This window comes from Diplodia corticola, assembly GCF_001883845.1.
Source record: "Diplodia corticola strain CBS 112549 chromosome Unknown scaffold9, whole genome shotgun sequence".
Lineage (NCBI taxonomy): Eukaryota > Fungi > Ascomycota > Dothideomycetes > Botryosphaeriales > Botryosphaeriaceae > Diplodia > Diplodia corticola.
In genome coordinates, this window is record NW_017971488.1 from 289,104 (window position 1) to 308,452 (window position 19,349).

Sequence of the window (19,349 nt, forward strand, 5' to 3'; positions counted from 1 at the left end):
CATTGCTGCTCGCTGTCTGTCTGTCTGTCTGTCTGCTTGTCTCATACGTACGATCCTTGGTATGCATGTATGTACATACAGGGAGCAAGTAGGGAATGGATGCCTTGTCCTGACTCGGGGATGGGTATCACCACCTTTCGTCGCCGTGTTGTCTCAACTCGTTGTGAAGATGTCATTTTTCCCTTTGGTATCACTATCGCTTTTCCCCTCTCCCATTTCTACCTTCACACCTCTTGCAACTACCCTCGACGGCGCAATAACACGCTCGATTTTTGCCAACGCTTGCGCTGGGAGTACGAAGAAAACAAGAAAGAAAAAAAAAGAAAGATTAATCAATCCCAGAACATGATGGCGCCGTTCAGATCGCCCGTGACGACCTTGCTCGTCTCTCTCGGATGCCACAGGGTGCTGATGATGGGCGCCTCGCTCGCCTGGATCTTGTGGTACATCTTGCACGTCTTCCAGTCCCAGAAGGTGACGAAGCCGCCGCTGTCGCCCGACGACACGAACTGGCCGTCGGGCGAGATGGCCACGTCGATGGCGTAGCCCGCGTTGTTGTGCCCGCGGAACGACTTCTTGCGGTTCTGCCGGAAGCGGTCGGTGCACGCGTACACGACGATCTGGTTGTCCGACGACTGGAGCGCCACGTACTTGCCCGACGGGTGCGGCGCGCTGCGCACCATCGGGTACATGTACGGCTCCGCGATGAACTTGATCGGCACCGGGATCCCGTACTCCCACGCCCGCAGCGACTTGTCGTCCGACGTCGTGATGAACCGCCGGTTCTCGTCGCAGAAGGTGATGGTGTTGACCGGCCCCAGGTGGTGGTCGTACTCCTGCACCATCTGCTGCGTCCGCGTGTCGAACTGCACAATCTTCTTGTCCGCCATGCCCGCCACGAACTCGTGGTTGAGCGCGGGATCGGGGTTGAAGCGGATGACGTGCGGCGTCTTGCCCGTCGAGAACTTGGACACGCATTTGCCCGTCTCCGTATCCCACAGCTTCATCTGACGGTCGTACGAGGCGGACAGGAACTGCGTGCCATCGTTGTTGAAGCAAATGTCGTTGACCGACTTGTTGTGTCCCATGTAGCTCCGCAACAGCTCGCGGTTGTGATAGACATCCCAAATCTTGACCGTGTTATCCGCAGATGCCGAGAGCAGCAGGTGACCGGAGTCGGGGAAGAAACGCAGCGCGTTGATGGCCTTGGTATGGTGTTTCCAGGTGTGGATGCACTTCTTGGGGATGTAGTTTTTGAGGTCGCTGATCTCGCCGCGCAGGTTGATGCCCAGGTCCTGCGGCACATGCATGTACGTCCGCCCTTGGTAGTCGAACTCTTGCGATCCGTGGAAGACGGTCTTCTCCTCCGCTGCATCCTCGAGCTCGTACGCTGTCCCGTCTTTCGTTGGCGGCGCCGCCGGCTGCTCTTCGATCTCATCCTCCTCGTACACGATCTCCACATCCGAGCCGTCCTCGTCTGATGCGGCGTCTGGGCGCTCGATCTGGTATCTTGCCCATGGTCCCTTGTATGCGCCCTTGCCGTACACAATGCTGGAGTTGCCCTTTTCTTCTCTCTTGCGCTTTTTGCTCGCTGGCTCGGTCGCTGCCTCGCGCGCTCGGTGCGCGGAACGGAAGGATGCTTCGCTGATGATGATCTCGTCGGCAAAGCCGGTGGGCACGCGACCCTTCGTGTTATTCGCCATGGTGTGGGGCCTGCTGGGATAAAGTCGAGGATAGTCGCAAGTGCAGCGGTAGGATGGACTTTCAGTCGCAGCTCGTAGGCGGTGACGTTGAGCGAGTCAGGGTCTTACGCTGACTCAGCACTCCAGCTCAAGCCTAAGCTAGCACGGTCTGCAAAACAGTAGAGGGAAAGCTCGAGGTGCTTGCGCAATGGGACGTGCCTAGATTCTTGTGTCGAACATCATCATTGTTTGTCTGGTCACAGATTGCGCGCTCTCGCCGGCCAGCGGCATGGGCCTCACGGAAGAAGGCGGCAGAAACGAACGTGGAATTCTGAATTGAGGTAACATTTAAAAGTCGTTTCCGCTGCTCGACATTAATCGCAGAGCTATCCTGTCACTCGTCGTCTCTGCTGGGGCTATGAATACAGCCTTACGCTCGACAAACCCGCCAGGCGGGCATCAGGAGCCAAGGGGAGCACATGCCTAAAGGCGCGTCCCACCTTGCCCATCTCATATCATTCATGCATCCATCCACTCATCCCAGACGTTACTACTCATGCTTTCTTGATTCATAGGGCACGTTGCCGCAAAGGCAAGCGGATTCGAGGCGTACTCGCGCCTGGCGAAGGCTTGCCCTTCGCCCATGAGGAGCCACGCTGTATGCGCTTTTCAGCCTTGGACCGGATTCAGTGCGTCTCATCGCGGATGAGGGCCACGCTGTTAGGTGAATGTTAGAATCAGAGATTTTCCAGAGTGTCCGGAGCTGCAGAGCACTTACATCATGCTGTAGAGGTAGAAGAAGAACATGACCAGGTGGAAACCGAGCTTGATGAAGGATTCCTGTCCAGTGTGTTAATGCACGCGTGTCCATTTTGAGCGCATCGGTTGGCGCGCAAGACGCCAGGAGAGCAATCCCATACCTTCTTGTGTACGTTCAGCTTCCTGAAAATTTCGGTCGCATCTAAGAGGTGCTGGTTCTCAAGGATCCTGCCAGTCGTAGTCAGCCATCTGTTCTCCAACCTGAGTGGGCAGTCCAATCGCTTGGCCACGTATCCGCCCGCGCAATCGCAATTCCAACATTGTGGGCAATGTCTTTCTCCCGAAGCCATTGAGGTGTCGAGTGGCACTCACTTCTTCGCGTTCCATGCCAGGAGGGGCAGGTTGAGGATCAGAGCAATCCAGTAACCGTTTATGAGGAAGAGGAACGTCAGGAATCCATGGACAGCGGCTTCGGGGATAATGTAGGTGTTCAGGCGGTTGCAGAGATCGATAGGGTTGATGTAATCGCTGTGGCCGGTCGTGTCAGCAGTGCTCATTGTCATCCGCGAGGCGCCGATTTCCTGCTTAGGAGCGCGCGTAATGCGCTTGGGGAAGGCGCCCCAGCAGAGCGAGCTGCGCGAAGAGCGTAGGGAAATGATGCGTACCATTCGAGATCAGAGTACATGATAGTGAAGAAGACCTGGAGGAAGAGGTTGACCGCATTTATGAGGACAGCGAGGAGGTAGAGCCACGCCTCGCCAGACATCTTGAAAAGCCTTGGACCACGAAAATTCTAGGTGGAGGTGTGCGATGAGGAGATGGACGGTGCTTGTGCGACAGCGTCGGGCTTTGGTGGTTCGACGAGGTGGCCGGGCAGAGTTGCGTCGTCGAGATTTGCTTGCTGGTTGTCGGTTGGCGGGGGAGGACGCGAAGACGTTATCTGCCTAAGTGCGCGAGTCGTAGGCGGTGGGCTATCGGTTCGAGCTCCAGAAGCTGGGGACTTGATACAGCACCGTGCAAGAAAATAATGCGATGCGGAAGAATAATGCAGTCGTAATGGACTTGCTGTCTCGAGGAGGCCGAACAGCAGTTTGGCGATGACGAAACGAAGCCAGTCTGGTGCTGCTGGCATCCGCTGCCTTCCAAGGCACGCATCAAGCTCCGCACAGACGCATTGGCACCTGTCACGAGCCAAACTACTGCGCCGTCCCGAGTCTATCCACTCCACAGCTCCCGATGCACATTATGCAACACAACTATCCTTCGGCATGCCGACGCGGCTAAGCGCGTCTAATACTTCAAAAGGTATCTAAGCGCACAACACCACCCCGCTAAGTACATCGCTCCCCCATGCCGCTCTGTATGCAACACCGCACCCCATCCAACCCAGTTTATGCCGCTGCTCAAGCTCCGTTAGTAGCCTCCTCCTTCGTAGCTCCATCCGTGATCCCCGGTATCGGAACAGGACCGCCCGGCGAATCCGGTAGTCTTGCCGTCAGGACCTCCACGCCATCTTCAGTGACAAGCAGAGTATGCTCTGTAAATCTATTAGCATGTCGTGAATGAAGATAATGCTGCAATGCATCCTACCAAACTGTGCTGTCCTCTTGCCGTCCTGCGTAGCGCTGGTCCAGTCGTCCGGCCAGGTCTTGTCCCTGTGGGTTCCCAGTGCGATCATGGGCTCAATAGTGAAGCACATTCCAGGCTTGGCCGTGCCGACGGCCTTGTTCTTGGCATAGTGAGGGACGTTGGGCGGGCAGTGGAACAGCTGGTTGATGCCATGGCCACAGTACGTCTTGATTACACTGCAATTTCTCTGCTTGGCCAGCTTCTCGATGACGTTTCCGGGGTCACGGAACAGCATGCCCGGCTTCACAATCTTGATGGACTCTTCTAGCGTGTCGCGTGCTGTTTCGACGACGCGAATAGAGTCCGCGTCGGCGAGCGCCTTTTCGCCAATGTAGTATGTTTCGTTGATATCGCCGTGGAAGCCTTCGTGGTAGAGCGTGACGTCGATATTGAGGATATCGCCATCCTGCAAGACACGCTGATCGGGAATTCCGTGGCAAATGATCTCGTTGAGAGAAGTGCAAACGGACTTCGGGAAGTGGCAGTAGTTAAGAGGGGATGGGTAAGACTGTGGACGGTCAGCGATTACTTCTTTCCACCAGTTCACACTGCGACCCCACTGGCAGGCGCCAGCATGCTCCCGCTTTTAGAACCTACGTTGCGCGCGACGCAGGCCTTGTGCACGACCTCGTCGATATAATCCGTTGTAACGCCAGGCACTGCTGCCCTGGCGGCCTCATCCAGCACTTCTCTGGCCAGGCGGCACACCTTCCTCATACCCTCGATCTCCTTCGCGTCGAGAACCTTGATCTTGTGTCTGTTGACAAAAATCTGCTCGCTCCTGGGAATACCATCCTTCGCGTAGTCGGGGTAAGGAATAGTCTTGGGCACCTCTCTGCGGGGCGACAGAGGGTAGACGGGCCGAAGATCGCCGGTGAAGGAGAAGGAAGGGAAGGGGTTGTAGTGGCCGGTTTCTGGGTCGGGCTGTGAGATAACCTTCGGCGGAAAGATGTTACGGAGAGGGTTACTTGAGGTTGCGCCGGCGGCTTTGTGTAGTGCCTTGTGCTCACTCTGTCGCGTCGCGGTCAGCGGGGCAGTTCGATGTCGCGTTAGAAGTTGTTTGCTGTATACCCAGTTCTTCTTGAAGCAATCTTGCGAGCAGAAGTAAGACTCCTTCCCGATCTTCTGGCAAGTGGGACATTGCAGCGCGCTGGCGTCTTCCTTGCAGTCGGTTCCCAGGCACTTGCGCGGGGTTGCAAGTTCGGTGGCCATGGTTGTGAAAGGACTCGGTCGAGTGGAGATGTTGAAGGACGAGCCGCCTGAGGAAGCTGGTGGTATCTGTGTGGGCAGCAGGCTATTTATGTGGTCGCATGTGCTGCACAAAGAGTGGCAGAGCGCGCGACTTTCAGCGGAGTTGAGGCGGAGTAGCACAAAAACGGCGTTGAATTTCTGGACGCGATCGGCATTGGCGCGTTCGCTGACGCCGATCCCGCTAGCACGCGTGGGGCGAGCACAACAGCAAAAAGGTTGCCACCTTTGTTTGTGACAGCTGGGCAGGCAGGGGCAACCATTAATAACTAGACCCTTGGGATCATTTAGCCGCGGTCGTCCGGAATAGTAGTCATCCAACTTTCCCTTACCTCATCACCTCATTTCTCAGGTGACGCATATTTTCTCTTGCCGCCGACCTCTTTTCTGACGCACTGCACTACGGCATCATGGTCGTCCAGCGAACAGTGGTCGTCGGAGCGGGCCCTGTCGGCGCCCTCGCCGCTCTTTATGCGGCCCAGAGAGGAGACGAAGTGGAGGTCTATGAGCTGAGAGGAGGTACGCTTTCTTTCCTACTGATGCTATTGGTTTATTGTTCCGTGTGCCCTCCATCATACCTGTGCTTTGCAATCCGTTCAGCTTGCTCTTCCTCGCGCAGCCGCTTTGTCGAGAAGGTGGCGCGTCATGAATTTTCAGCCGCTCGAGTCATGTTCGCTGCACCTGTACAGTCCACCGAGACATGGGCCCTTTCTCTCTACCTTCACTCATCATCCAGTGATTCTTACTACGAAAATGTGCAGATTTACGGGATCCGTCCACAACACCGCTCAACTTCACAAAATCCATCAACCTTGCTCTTTCCGAGCGTGGCATCAATTCCATGCGGCTGCTCAACCGCTCTGGGTTGATTGACTCTGTCTTGAGTGAAACCATTCCCATGCATGGACGCATGATCCATGGCAGCAAGAACGGAGAGAACTACGAGGAATCGCAAGCGTATGATATACATGGCCGAGTGAGTTTACAATCGAGCCAGTCCCTTAGCTATAGCTGAATCATTTTGCAGGCCATATTGGCAGTAGACCGCCACAACCTGAACAAGCGCCTCCTGGATGAGCTTGAGGACATGCCCAACGTGAAACTGCTCTTCAACCACAAGCTCGTTGGTGCAGACTTCAAGAACAACACCGCCTGGTTCGAAGATATGACCAAGAAAGACCAATCAAATCCTTTCCAGGGTCCAACAACAGCGTCAGGTTACAGGGAAATCGAGATCAAGTTTGACTTCATGATTGGCGCTGATGGCGCCCATTCTGCTGTTCGCTACCACATGATGAAGTTTACACGCATGGACTATACCCAAGAATACATTGACACCCTCTGGTGTGAATTTCACATCAAACCGGACTCGTCCAACACCTCCAAACATGGCGGCTTCAAAATATCCCCCAACCACCTACACATCTGGCCTGGCGGTTCGTTCATGTTCATTGCCATCCCCTCGCTCGACAAGTCTTTCACATCGACCCTCTTCCTCCCGGCCGACCGCATCGCCGAAATCAACGCCGACCCTCGGAACCGGCTGGTGCCCTTCTTCCAAGCACACTTCCCCGGCGTCGTCCCGGAGCTCATCTCAGCGGAAGACCTGCAACGCCAGTACCTCGAGAACCCGCACCTGCCGCTCATCAGCATCAAATGCGCGCCATACCACGTCGGCAGCTCAGCCGTCATCGTCGGCGACGCGGCGCACGCGATGGTCCCGTTCTACGGCCAGGGGATGAACGCGGGTCTCGAAGACGTGCGGACGCTGTACGACTGGCTCGACCGCTTCGTGCCGCCCGCGCCCGCGACGTCCAAGGTCGAGGACAGCCAGTACGTGCTGGTCAGCGGCGACGCGGCAGAGCGCGCGAAGCAGCGCGCCAGGGCGCTGGAGGAGTACTCGCGCTTCCGCCGCCCGGACGCGCACTCCATCAACGACCTCGCGCTCAGGAATTACCAAGAGATGCGGTCGGACGTCAAGTCGCCGGTTTACCGCCTGCGAAAGGCGGTTGAGGAGTGGTTGAGCGTGTGGTTCCCCGGCTCGGGCATCGCGACGCAGTACTCACGGGTCAGCTTCGGAAACGAGCGGTACTCGGTGGTGGAGAAAGTGGTGGAGAAGCAGGGCAAGGTGCTGCTGGCGGGGATGTCGGGCATGCTGGTTGGCACGGTGGGCTGGGTCGCGTGGCTGGCGTGGAAGATGAACAGGGTCGATGACGGCTCGAAGAACGCCGCCATTTGGCTGGGAAGAACGATAAAGGAGAGCGCTAGGAAGTTCGTTTAAATCATGTCAAAGGTACGAAGTCATTGTGACGCGGAGACTGTACGATATATCTAGAGGTCGAGGCAGTGCCATTCATCACATGCGTCCTTCCCTCAGCTATGCATCGCCATCTTGAACTAGAATCGATAGTCATGAAAATATTCAAAGACGCAATAATATCCGAAGTATTTGCTGTCCAATCCTTACACGCTTTAATGCTAGGACCTCTGCAAAGGTCCCAGAATGCTCTCAGAACGCCGTTCGTAACAGCTGGTTACTAACAATCCGAATTTTATACATGAAAAATATACAACTCAAACTCCACAACGGCAAGCATGCTCATGTCATAGCACAATTAAGGCAACTTCTCACATCGCGAAATATGGAGCACGTCCCACAGACCGCTCGCTTGCAGTTGTTACATGCAAACTGCTGCTGCGGCCCGCGGCCGTCCACGTCCATGTCCATGCAGTCTTCAGGCACGAGGTTGGCATCGCAGTCCTCACACCGCGCGCCCTGAGCACCATTAGACGCAGCTGGCAACGATGACGCAGCTAGTAACGAGGTCGCGGGCGGCTGCGACGGCGCTTGAGAGATATTCCAGAACTTATGGAGAGTGGATTTCTGCACGGCGGGCTGGTGGGATAGGGGCGCGGTAGCAGCAGTAGCAGTTGCAGGGTCCTGGGATGAGATAGGGGAGGCGTGCGGTTGCTCGCGCTGTGCGCTGTACAGCCTCCTTAATGTGGATTCTATCGAGAAACTGTTAGCGCTGCAAACCGAGTGCTATGTGGAGGGTGCTGCGGCACTGTACCGTGGATGAGGCGCTCGTCGGGCCTATTGTCTCGGAATCGCTTCATGGTCCGTCCGCTGTCATTGCTGGCCTCGCTCCGTGGCTGCCACACCCATGAATGAGCAGGTGATGGATAGGCCTGGGTGGGGACGTCCAGCTGCATGGTGTTGCTGGGATGCTGGGATGGAGGAGATGGGCTCACGGAAGATCGCGAGAAGAGGCTGGAAGTCGAGGCCGGCGAGGAGGTGGAGTCGGAGCGCTTGCGCTTGACGGACATGTCGAGGATGCTGGATTCGATATATGTGCAATTGGAACGATGGCGGAAGTATGTTTGCGTGGAGATAGCGGCGAGGCTGAGGCGAGGTGGGCGGGAAGGGTACGGGAAGTGAGGCTGAGGCATAGGCAGAGAGGAGCACTCAAGGCGCGTGCGCGAACGCGAAAAGCGCGTCAGTGACGTGATGAAACGCGCAGCCAAACGCCGACTGCCGATGCGCGGGGCTCCAGGCTGATGCCACCAGGTCCCACCACTCCCGCCGGCTCCCGTCCCGCATCGGGTCCAACATCTGTCAACCTTCCTACCAACCACGGTTCTTGTGCCTGGGTTTTCGAATAAATTCTTCTCGCATTTGCATGAAACTTCCGCCCTCTCCACCACCGCCGTGACTTCATCAAACCTTTCCCCGTGCTTTACGTTGATCTGCTCTGACAGCCCAACATTCTCAACCTCGTCAGGAAGCTAGCTTGCTTTCGTCGTCCGCGAAGGCTCTCGCCCGATCAGCAACCTGACCGCAGAATGTCTATCCGCGACGCTAGCCACGCCGGCTCCTGGTACTCCGCGAACAAGGGTGAACTCTCGGCCCAGCTTGATCAGTGGCTGGACGCTGTGCCCGCCTGTACCCCCGGCATCCGTCCTGGTTCGCAGAATGACTCGATCGACATTCCTTCCTCCGGCGCGAGGGCGATAATTGCGCCGTAGGTTGAGAAATGGCAGTTTCAAGGTGAATAACGGCGTGGCTCATGTGGGATCTGTAGGCATGCTGGATACGCTTATTCTGGGCCTGCAGCCGCATGGGCCTACAAGGCTCTGGATCTCTCTCAAGCGTAAGTTCACCCAAGCCAGTGCTCGCAAATATGTAATCGCGGCCCCTGGCCTGGATTCAAAGGTCACATCACCCATAGCACACGCGCACTGCGAACACGAGTGCTGGACCACAAGGTCTTGTATAGTACGAGTGGCTCACGCGACACAGGAAGCGAGTCTTTCTCCTCGGCCCATCCCACCACTACTACCTCAGCGGCTGCGCCCTCACCCAATGTGACGCCTATGAGACGCCATTGGGCGACCTGCAGATCGACAAGGAAACCGTTGCCGAGCTGCGTAAGAAGGGGAAGTTCGATACCATGCGGCAGGATCGAGATGAGAACGAGCATAGTCTCGAGATGCATCTTCCTTACATCTACAAGATGCTTTCTCGGTAAGTTTCTAGCAGAGTCTTGCCAGAGGCTTGTTGCTCAGCTGCCACGACGCGTAGGCAATTCCCCGGCCCCTCCGAGTTTCCGCCCCTTGTGCCCATCCTCGTCGGCGCCACTTCAGCCGCAGCAGAGCGCCAGTTCGGCCAGATCCTAGCGCCGTACCTTGCAGATCCGACGTCGGTGTTCATCATCTCTTCTGACTTCTGTCACTGGGGAGCCCGATTCCAGTACACGTACTACGAGAAGGCGCCAGGAGAAGCCCGCATGCTGAGTCCTTCTGAGAAAATACTCTCAAGCCCGGCCATCTATGAAAGCATTGCGACCGTAGACGGGTACTGCATGGATGCTGTGGAGACGAAGCAGCACCAGCAGTTCCTCGACGTTCTCGAGGAGACGGGAAACACCGTCTGCGGGAGACACCCCATTGGGGTGGTCATGGCGGCGATCGAAACACTGTCTCTCGACGGGGAAAAGGGAAAGTTCCGGTTCGTCCGGTACGAAAGAAGCAGTGACTGCGTCAGCCCCAGGGACAGCTCCGTGAGCTACTGCAGCGCGCTGGCCGTGTTCTAAGGAAAGGTCGGGGGCGACCTGGAGAAGTGTGGGGCGAAAGAACTTCGGCTTCTGGCCTGGCCTGGGCTGTTCCGTGAAAGGCTCACCATCAGTACCAGCTGATGCGCCATTATGTCGGAGCAAGAGACCTCAGCGGGTTTCCTTAGCCCCAACGGGCATGGTGGTTCAACTTACCCCGAGCGCCGAAGGATTACATGGTGGGCAACTTGTGTGCGGCAGTAGAGGTCGGAGCAGTTTTTCGGCAAAGGCATATCCCGAATAGAGAGCGGCGTCAATAAATCCGAAGTTTCTACCAATGACCGCACGGCTCAGGCGACCCGCGTCCATGTGCGGGCTGGAGGGTGACATCTGGAGAGCGCACTGACGACAGCATGCACACCATCTGGCGACACTTCGGCACCCCGCGAACAGGTTCCGGGTAGTTGGGCTGCCATAGGCGACGATTCTGGGGTGCGTCCGAGCCGTAGGCGTCCGGGAACAAGCGTCGGCTTGTGGAGGGTGAGATTGCCTACCGAGCGGCAGAGCAGCCTAAACACTGACAAGCAATCCCAAGAATCCTCACTTCTCTGCACGCACCGGGCAAGTGAACTGTCGCTGAGCCGCGACTCCTCGGCGGCCTGAACCGTGGCGAGTCGGCGTGGGGAGACGCTAGGGTGGTCGTGGACTGACGATTCGCCAGTCAACAACGTGAGCGCTCGGCTTTCACCGTTCTGGAGCCGCCGTGTGGGGTTTATGTCGGCAAATCACCCTGGTCGTTTCTCCATCATCTCCCCCTGTTCTCCAGATTCCAAGAGACTAAATGCGGGGGCCTAGCCCGAACAGGGTATGCCCACGCTGCGCCGCGGTGCTCCCGGGCCGCATTCACACGCCTTCACCACCTCGGCCCGTGCTTCTCCCGCAAATTTCTTCACCGTCCCTCGTCACATGGCGCTCGCCAAGCACTCTACCCGTCCTTGGCTGGCGGACATGCCCATAGAGGGTTTCCTGCACACCATGCTCTCGCCGGCACCGGCATGTGCACGCGATCCAGCTCGGCGGGCGTTGCTGCATCCAGGAATGTGGCTTCTGTGTGTTGCCGTTGATCTGCCGGCGCTATGGTCGCCTTCCGATGTCGTGAGGAGGTACGACTCGGAGCCGTTCTCGCGGAGGTAGCATGGGCTGGATTTCGTATATAACGGCTGGCCTCGTCCGCACAGTTGAGGCTCGTCAAGCTGATCACCAACCTTCGCCATGGCCTCCGCGATTAACTTTCTGGCTCTGCTCGGCGTTGCCGCTTCTCTGGTGTCTCCGGCATCTGCCTGGGATCACTCTTTGTATACCACCAGCCAGGCCGTCTTGCCTTCACGTGAGTCTTCTTCTGTCTTCCAGCTACTTCCGTTCCGTCTTCTAGCACGACAGTTTCTTTCTTCCAGTTATCAATATCCATTTTGGTATTACCATTTGTTGTTGCCAAGTGAAGTATGCAAGACAGTAACACCTACTGACCCTTCACAGCAAATGCGACTGGTGTAGGCTGGGAAGACGCATTCGACAAGGCGAAGGACTTCCTTGCCGAGCTGACTCTGGAAGAGAAGGTCTCCTTGGTCACTGGTACTACTGGCCCATGTGCTGTAAGTCTCTTATCCGATTCCGCACCACACGAATCTGCAAATGTGCCGATAATGCCGTTGGAGCCCGCCCGCAAACGGCTTGACTCGGGGATGATGGTGCAATCCCAGTCCCCAATAACTATTACTGACTGGTTATAGGGTATGATCGCGCCGGTTGCACGGCTCAACTTTACCGGCTTGTGTCTCCAGGATGGTCCTTTGGCCATCAGGCAGGCAGTTTACGCCAACGTTTACCCTGCTGGTGTGAATGTAGCATCAACATGGGATCGGGAAACCTTCTACAAGCGTAGCAACTACATGGGCAAAGAATTCAAGGCCAAGGGCTCCCAAATTGCCCTGACGCCGGTTGTAGGCCCTTTGGGTAGAGATCCCTATGGCGGCCGCAACTGGGAGGGATTCTCGCCTGACGCATATTTGAGGTAATTCGTCTTCACTGTTTCTGGCTCAGCAGACAAACTGACCTGTTTATTAGTGGAATCGGCGTTGCAGAGAGCGTTGTTGGTATCCAAGATGCCGGTGTGCAGGCCACTACGAAGCATTTTATCGGCAATGAGCAAGACACCCAGCGCAACCCGAGCACAGCTGCTGATGGCACAACGATCGAGTCTCTCTCGTCCAACATTGATGACAAGACCATGCACGAGAGCTACCTTTGGCCCTTCGCCGATGCAGTACATGCTGGAACCGCTTCCATCATGTGCAGCTATAACCGCCTAAACGGCTCCTACGGCTGCCAGAACTCCAAGGCCCTGAACGGACTTCTGAAGACAGAGCTCAACTTCCAGGGCTTTGTCATGTCTGACTGGGGCGCGGTTCACTCTGGCGTTGCCACCATTGAGTCCGGCCTGGACATGAACATGCCTGGTGGTATCGCCTTCACTACCCCGACTCCATCGTATTGGGGCGAGAACGCGACTCTTGCTGTCAACAACGGCACCATCCCGGAAAGCAGAATAGACGACATGATTCTCAGAGTCCTCACTCCTTACTTTCACCTTGGTCAGGACCAGGATTTCCCCAAAGTCGATGCTTATTCGGCCACCCTCAACGGCAAAGCTGCATCCACTTGGCTCTACGACTTCCAGGTCGGCACGGAAGACGAGGTAGTCGACCTCCGCAGCGACGAGACCGCACAATTCATCCGCGAGTCTGCTGCCAATGGCACAGTCTTGCTCAAGAACACCAACGGCGCTCTTCCCCTGAACGCTCCCAAGAACATTGCTGTGTTCGGTAACGCGGCTGGCGAGTACGCTGAGGGCCTTTACTCCCTCGTCGGCGGCAGCCCCTTCAAGCCAAATGATGCGGAGTACGGCGTCCTCGCTTCTGGCGGCGGTAGCGGAACTGGCCGCTTCCCTTACCTGGTCACCCCTCTCGAGGCCATCAAGGCCAAGGCCAAGGAAGACGGCTCTTTCCTGCAGTACGTTCTCGAGAACGAGGCCATCACCAACTACGGTATCAGCACCATCTTCCCCACCCCCGACGTCTGCATCGTCTTCATCAAGTCCTGGGCAACCGAGGGCTACGACCGGGAGAGCCTCTACCCAGCCTATAACGGCACGGGCGTCGTCAACACTGTCGCCGCCAGCTGTAACAACACAATCGTGGTCCACTACGGTACGGGACCCACGCTCTTCCCCTTCGCGTCCAACCCCAACGTCACGGCCATCGTCGAGGCGCACTTCCCCGGCCAAGAGGCGGGCAACTCGCTCGTCGACGTGCTCTACGGCGCCGTCAACCCGTCGGGCCACCTGCCCTACACGATCCCCGTCTCCGACGCCGTCTTCCCCAAGACGCTCGTCAACTCCACGGCGCTCGTCGAGACCACCGACCCGGACGCGTGGCAGGCCGACTTCACCGAGGGCAACATGATCGACTACAAGTACTACATCGCCTCCAACACCACCGCCAACATCCTCTACCCCTTCGGCCACGGCCTCTCCTACACCACCTTTTCCGTCTCCGACCTCGCCGTCTCCTCCTCCAACTCCTCCTCCTCCTCCTCCCCCATCGCCGGCACCACCCCCTCCGCCACCGCCGCCACCATCCCCGGCGGCAACGCCGACCTCTGGGCCACCGTCTCCGTCGCCACCGTCACCGTCGCCAACACGGGCGCCGTCGCCGGCGCCGCCGTGCCCCAGCTCTACGCCAACCTGCTCGGCGCGGGCGCGCCCGCGGGCACCCCCCAGTGGCAGCTGCGCGGCTTCGACCGCGTGTGGCTCGAGCCCGGCGAGAGCCGCGCCGTCGCCTTCGAGCTGCGCCGCCGCGACGTCAGCTACTGGGACGTCGGGGCGCAGCAGTGGCGCGTGCCCGCGGGCGCGATCGAGGTGCAGGTCGGGTTCGATGTTTTGAGTAGGACGTTGAGTGCGACGTTGCCGTTGTGAAGGGGGGAAGGGAAGTTGGTTGGTTGAGAGGATAGTAGAGAAAAGGAAATGGATTTTTAAAAAAAAGGGGGGAGGGGGGAAGGGGGAGGATGGAAAGGAAGGTTGATGATGATGATGATTCTTCATGAACGATGTGGGATGATGGGTGTATTTGTATATCTCCTCTTTGTATGCCGGCCAGGTAGCATAGCTAATTGTGTAATTTCTCATTCTTACGAAACCTGTCTCGAGCCGTACGTACGGTACTTACCAGCACAGTGGCCGACGAAAGAAATTGATCCACCTACATGGTTAGGGGAATTCATATCTGGACGCATATCGTATAGTTTCAATCCTCGTATCTACATTTGAATATCTGCTTCAACTCATGGAGGATGGTCGTTTAGCCTACGTATACGTCGGCATACTTGCTCCAACTACCTACAAAAGGGATTGCCGTAGGTCAATTTCTTTAGTCACGCACTGTGCCAGTGACATGCCACTCCTCGTTCCCTTCTTCCCTCGTGATGTTAGTCACTGATTAGCTCCTGGACGAAGATATTGTGTGAAAGCAGAACAGTTGCTCGCTATGCATTTCGATTTTATTCTACGTCTGTCTATCGGCCACCAAGCGATCTAGGAAAGGAGTCGTTTTCCAATGTGGGTTGCTTGCATACTGTAAATCTCATTGATCGTTTTTATGGCAGGTATCTCCCCATTCTTCCACGTCGTCGCTGTCTGTGTCGCACTCTATCTGTGCTACCGAAATCAAGTCCAGTCTCTTCTGTTCTATCTAGTGTCTTCGCTGTTTTCGCATCGGTTCGGGGCAAGCTCTTGTCATACAAACGCCCGCAGAAATGTCTGTCCAAACAAGAGGTATGTGGTTTGCTGAAGTGGGGAGCGGGGGTGATTGCGATCTTCGTTAGGTATTTTCTGTCCAGAGTACGCGGGCGCCCCGCATGCTTTCGACCATCCGCAGTTGATGCACAGGGTCGTAAGGTACTCGTAGCTTTCTTCGATGGGTCTTCTTTTCGCTTTGCTTGTAAGACCGCTCCTGAGTATGCCGGATCCTGTCTTAGATCGAGGTCACAGTGGGTACAGAAGACTTCGTCCTTGTCCCGTGAAGCATGCCACCCTATCTGCATGGGTAGCTGGAGTACATAGCCGGGTTTCTGATAGGAGGCGTAGAAGTGTAGAAGAATATCCAGACGAAGTACCCCAACTACCCCCAGGAACAGGGTGCAATATCTCTGATAAGACAAACTGAGAAAGGGCCAAAAGTCTCTCATACCCACTGTATGGGCATCGAGCAGCCGATATTTAGTCGAGATCATCGTTCGAAGACTTGGTTTGGTTCTGCTCGCTGCCCTTGTCATTTGGAACCTTGTCCGGTTCTTCCTGCTTCGAGCCCGCGGTCTCACCGGCGGTCTCGGCGTCAACTTGTTCGACAGGAACCAGGGAGAATAGGATGACGAAGTAGACTTCTTTAGTCTCAAGGTTTCTCAGGACATATCTAAGAGTGTGCGTTCTATGTCAGTCAGATAAACTGTTGGAGCAAAAGACCGAACAAGCGGATGTGTTTTGGACGCAGAAACAAATACTAGAAAACAGTGCTTGGGCATACCGAAGGGGCTGACCGTCCCAGTACTTGATCACAGGGATGGTGAGGATGGGGAGCTTCAGCGAAAACTCGTTGAAGTCTAGATAGCCGTTGAAAAAATCACAAGCGTAGGCGCGGTCTTTTTCGAAGACAAAGTCTTGCCTGGGCTGTAGTTGCTGGTAGTGTCTCTTCCTCTGCGTGTTGTTGGCGGGCATGCCAGATTTTTCGCGCACTTCCTGGCCGTCTGACTGGGCGCCTTCAACGAATATTGTGGCGGCTTGGTCGCCCTCGCCGGTTTTCTCGCCCGCGCCTTCTGCAACGTCGTCGATGCTTTGGCCCTTGCCACCAACTTGAAGTATGTTCATGGAGCTCAGGATGGGAGAGTAGAGGTACGGCTCATCGGCGTATGCGTCGCCTTCCATGGTTGCGTCAACCCATCCTTTGACCCAGTTGAAGGCAGTACTGAAGCCCCATGGTAGGCGATCGCGGATGGGGTGATCGAAGTCATTGCCGAAGACCAGTTTGTCTCCAGTGATATCCTTCTTGAGGCGGAAAGAGTATGCTATGCCGTAGCGATCGCCTGTGTGGTTCGCGTGTTCGAAGTAGGGCGATGTCGCAGGGGAGCCATGGGGCAGGCCTTGGGCTAGGTCAGCGTACGCGAGTACAAGGTTAAATTCAAGGGGCTTACCGCGGTAGTCCTTCACGCGGACCCAGACCTTGGCGTCGAGGTGCTCGGTGGAGATTTGGACAGAGTCGGCGGTGTTTACACGCACTTCGGAGTGGTTCTTTGGATCATAGTCCGGGCCAGCGGTGACTTTGAGGATGTACTTGGTGTAGTCGGCCATGGTGATCGAGGTGTCTGGTAGTAGAAACGGCAGAAGTGGTGTGGAACAGTCGTGGTGGAGAAAAGATGCGGGCCGACTTGTGTTGAGAAAGCCGGAGCAGAAAGCGGCGGAGGGCTGATCATCCCCGCGACACCATGACGTCGCCGGGTCGATCTACCGCACACCACGTGCGAGATCTGCCCAGCCTACTTATGTCATAATTTACACAAGTGCATCCCTGCTCATTCTGAGCTGCCTCGTTTGCTCCTTTGGATCCCTTTCTGGCGAGGGCTTAGCGCGGAGCGGAGAGAACAATGGGGGTGGAGCGGAACAGAAAGCGGCCTTGGCATCGGAGCGTCTTTCCCCGACATGTCCAAACGGCGCGTCACCCTCGACGCGTCTCCCAGAGCGCGCCTTGATCTCCACAACATCAGCTGTTCTCGTCGCCATGCCGCCAAACGGTAAGCCATCCGACTCGCCAAGGGTTTCGTGTCTGACTGAGCGATTGCAGACCGTGAAGAACGACGTCGCATGCGCCAGCGCGGCGCTGGGTAAGCCGCATCCTCTCCCGCCGCCGGTGCGCCCCCGCTCACAGCCAGCAGCACAAGCGGCCTGTCCGTGGGCAACTTTGGTTTCACTTTCGGCGCCGCACCTCTTCCAGCACAACCTTCTTCGCGCCGAACCCCGAAACCGTCGCCTCCTCAGCCCTCGTCACGTCGCACCCCTGCGTCCAAGGCAGATCCTCTACCTGCGCGACGCTCAACTCGCAAAACTCCCGCCTCCAATTCATCGCGCCGTACGTCGAATGCGCTATCTGCACAGCGTTCATCGCGAAAATCTCCAGCTCCGCTGCCGCCGAAGATATCCGCCCGTAAGACACCCAAGGAACAACCACCGGCTGCCGCACCGGGCAGTTCCTCAGCTCGAGCCAGTGGAAGGACACAGCGACGTTCGAGAACGCCGAGCCAATCAAATGAGCAGACATTTGTTACTCCATCTATCATAGGAAAGAGAAAGAGGCCAAGTGTTGTCCAGCAAGTCCCAGAAAGCCAGGAAGATGAGCTGGAGCAAAACGACGACGAGTATCAAACATCCGCAAGGAAAGCGCAAGCAGGATCGGCAAGGAGAACAAGCGGAATAGTTCATGCGACTCCCTTAGCTATTACAGCGGATGCAGAGGACGAGTTGGAGGATAACGACGTGGACCACACGCTGTCATCGGGACGTAGACCTCTGAGCTCTTTGAAAAACGTTGGCAACGTTGGGGCGACATCGAGTCCTAGATTGTTCGTGAGCCAGGACGAGCCCAGCCCTGTTCCTGTTGTTAAACGTGCTGGCCGACCACGGAAGTCTATTGAAGATCCCGACAGCACTGTTGCTGAGCCATCCAGTACTGCTGGAAAGAGATCTACCCGCAGAAGTTCACAAACGGAGAGAGTTCACGAAGATTTAACCATGGACGAGGCGTACGAGGACGATCTCTCTGCAGATGAGCTATCTCCAGTCGCTTCTCGTCAGCAACTTGAGCGTATCGAGGAAGAAGATACAGAGTCTGAGCAGACAGCTGCTTCTTCTGGAGACGAAACTGTGTCCCAAGACTCAACACCTGAAATTGCAACGAGCAACATCCCGCCTCAACCAAGGCCTCGTGGCAGACCGCCAGGATCCAAATCTACACCAGCGGCCTCGAGAACACGCAAGCCGCAACCAGGTTCAGCTGCCCCGGCACAGAAACGGGCTCGTCGGAGAACCACCGCTGCTGAAAGAGGTCCCCGCGTTCCCGTTACTGTCTACCGCATATCGGCGCCTCGTAAACCTACCGACGACGCCTCCGTGATCGACGAGCTTGAACTTCCCACCCCCTCCGCTGTGGCCAATACGCGTCTGCCTACAGTCAATGCCGTTGATATCCTCGCGCAGGTCACCTCCGAGCTCACCGCCCGTATGAATGACTCCCTCATTCGACAAGCCGCCGAAGCAGGCACATCCGATAAGGCCCGTCGTGCCGAACTCAAGCGCCGCTCCAGCATTGTCGAAGCTTTCTCCACGGAGCTGACCGACCGCCTCTTCGAGCTCACCGAGGCGGTCGATGCCGGCGAGGCTCTCCGCTCTCGGCTCAAGGCTGCGATGAAGGAGAAGGTTGCGTTGCGCTCGGAGTTTTTGGGCGTCCGCAGGGAGCGCGAGCAGACCGCGCTGCGGATGGACGCGGTGCGTCAGGCGCACATGCAGGCCGAAGCGAAGAGGCGGCACGACGAGGAGCTGAGCGATGCGCTGTACGGGATCGAGACCGCCGTGCAGCGGGGTAGAGAGAAGGCTGTGCGTGAGGGCCGGCAGGACGAGGGACCGGAGGTTGACACATTGTGGGAGATTGAAGACGCTCTTAGTAGTGGTGTTAGTGGAGCTGGTCCTCGAGGTGGCTTGCTGGATAGGGTGAAGGACTTCAATGGCTTCTTAGAGAAGGCGGCGACGGTGATTGAGGGGCGGTCATGATTTGCTTTTGCTTTATCGTCGTCACACATGGGATTGAGTGTTTGGGTTTCATGA

General features: G+C 56.7%; 8 protein-coding genes across 8 annotated transcripts; 4 read left to right on the forward strand and 4 right to left on the reverse strand.

Annotated features, from left to right (window-relative positions):
- Nucleotides 1-332: 332 nt before the first annotated feature.
- BKCO1_900088 (mrna splicing factor) lies at nucleotides 333-1,703 on the reverse strand (the record flags this gene model as incomplete). Its single annotated transcript, XM_020279915.1, has 1 exon — nucleotides 333-1,703. One exon carries the CDS (start codon nucleotides 1,701-1,703, stop codon nucleotides 333-335), a length of 1,371 nt encoding a protein of 456 aa, XP_020133111.1.
- A 665-nt stretch (nucleotides 1,704-2,368) lies between these two features.
- BKCO1_900089 (er-derived vesicles protein erv14) lies at nucleotides 2,369-3,207 on the reverse strand (the record flags this gene model as incomplete). The annotated part of the gene is made up of 5 exons (XM_020279916.1): nucleotides 2,369-2,399; nucleotides 2,461-2,522; nucleotides 2,603-2,669; nucleotides 2,814-2,969; nucleotides 3,107-3,207. 5 exons carry the CDS (start codon nucleotides 3,205-3,207, stop codon nucleotides 2,369-2,371), a joined length of 417 nt encoding a protein of 138 aa, XP_020133110.1.
- Nucleotides 3,208-3,844: 637 nt separating this feature from the next.
- Nucleotides 3,845-5,282, reverse strand: BKCO1_900090 (methionine aminopeptidase; the record flags this gene model as incomplete). The annotated part of the gene is made up of 4 exons (XM_020279918.1): nucleotides 3,845-3,978; nucleotides 4,032-4,578; nucleotides 4,668-5,081; nucleotides 5,142-5,282. 4 exons carry the CDS (start codon nucleotides 5,280-5,282, stop codon nucleotides 3,845-3,847), a joined length of 1,236 nt encoding a protein of 411 aa, XP_020133192.1.
- A 446-nt stretch (nucleotides 5,283-5,728) lies between these two features.
- Nucleotides 5,729-7,599, forward strand: BKCO1_900091 (kynurenine 3-monooxygenase; the record flags this gene model as incomplete). The annotated part of the gene is made up of 3 exons (XM_020279919.1): nucleotides 5,729-5,837; nucleotides 6,080-6,294; nucleotides 6,346-7,599. 3 exons carry the CDS (start codon nucleotides 5,729-5,731, stop codon nucleotides 7,597-7,599), a joined length of 1,578 nt encoding a protein of 525 aa, XP_020133193.1.
- A 1,562-nt stretch (nucleotides 7,600-9,161) lies between these two features.
- Nucleotides 9,162-10,411, forward strand: BKCO1_900092 (uncharacterized protein; the record flags this gene model as incomplete). Its single annotated transcript, XM_020279920.1, has 4 exons — nucleotides 9,162-9,340; nucleotides 9,401-9,469; nucleotides 9,619-9,843; nucleotides 9,901-10,411. 4 exons carry the CDS (start codon nucleotides 9,162-9,164, stop codon nucleotides 10,409-10,411), a joined length of 984 nt encoding a protein of 327 aa, XP_020133190.1.
- A 1,230-nt stretch (nucleotides 10,412-11,641) lies between these two features.
- On the forward strand, nucleotides 11,642-14,402 carry BKCO1_900093 (beta-glucosidase g; the record flags this gene model as incomplete). Its single annotated transcript, XM_020279921.1, has 4 exons — nucleotides 11,642-11,756; nucleotides 11,906-12,021; nucleotides 12,160-12,440; nucleotides 12,494-14,402. The coding sequence occupies 4 exons, from the start codon at nucleotides 11,642-11,644 to the stop codon at nucleotides 14,400-14,402; spliced, it is 2,421 nt and encodes an 806-aa protein (XP_020133191.1).
- Nucleotides 14,403-15,701: 1,299 nt separating this feature from the next.
- On the reverse strand, nucleotides 15,702-16,826 carry BKCO1_900094 (uncharacterized protein; the record flags this gene model as incomplete). The annotated part of the gene is made up of 3 exons (XM_020279922.1): nucleotides 15,702-15,894; nucleotides 16,006-16,618; nucleotides 16,670-16,826. The coding sequence occupies 3 exons, from the start codon at nucleotides 16,824-16,826 to the stop codon at nucleotides 15,702-15,704; spliced, it is 963 nt and encodes a 320-aa protein (XP_020133196.1).
- A 427-nt stretch (nucleotides 16,827-17,253) lies between these two features.
- Nucleotides 17,254-19,295, forward strand: BKCO1_900095 (at hook domain-containing protein; the record flags this gene model as incomplete). The annotated part of the gene is made up of 3 exons (XM_020279923.1): nucleotides 17,254-17,266; nucleotides 17,317-17,356; nucleotides 17,408-19,295. The coding sequence occupies 3 exons, from the start codon at nucleotides 17,254-17,256 to the stop codon at nucleotides 19,293-19,295; spliced, it is 1,941 nt and encodes a 646-aa protein (XP_020133197.1).
- Nucleotides 19,296-19,349: the final 54 nt, after the last annotated feature.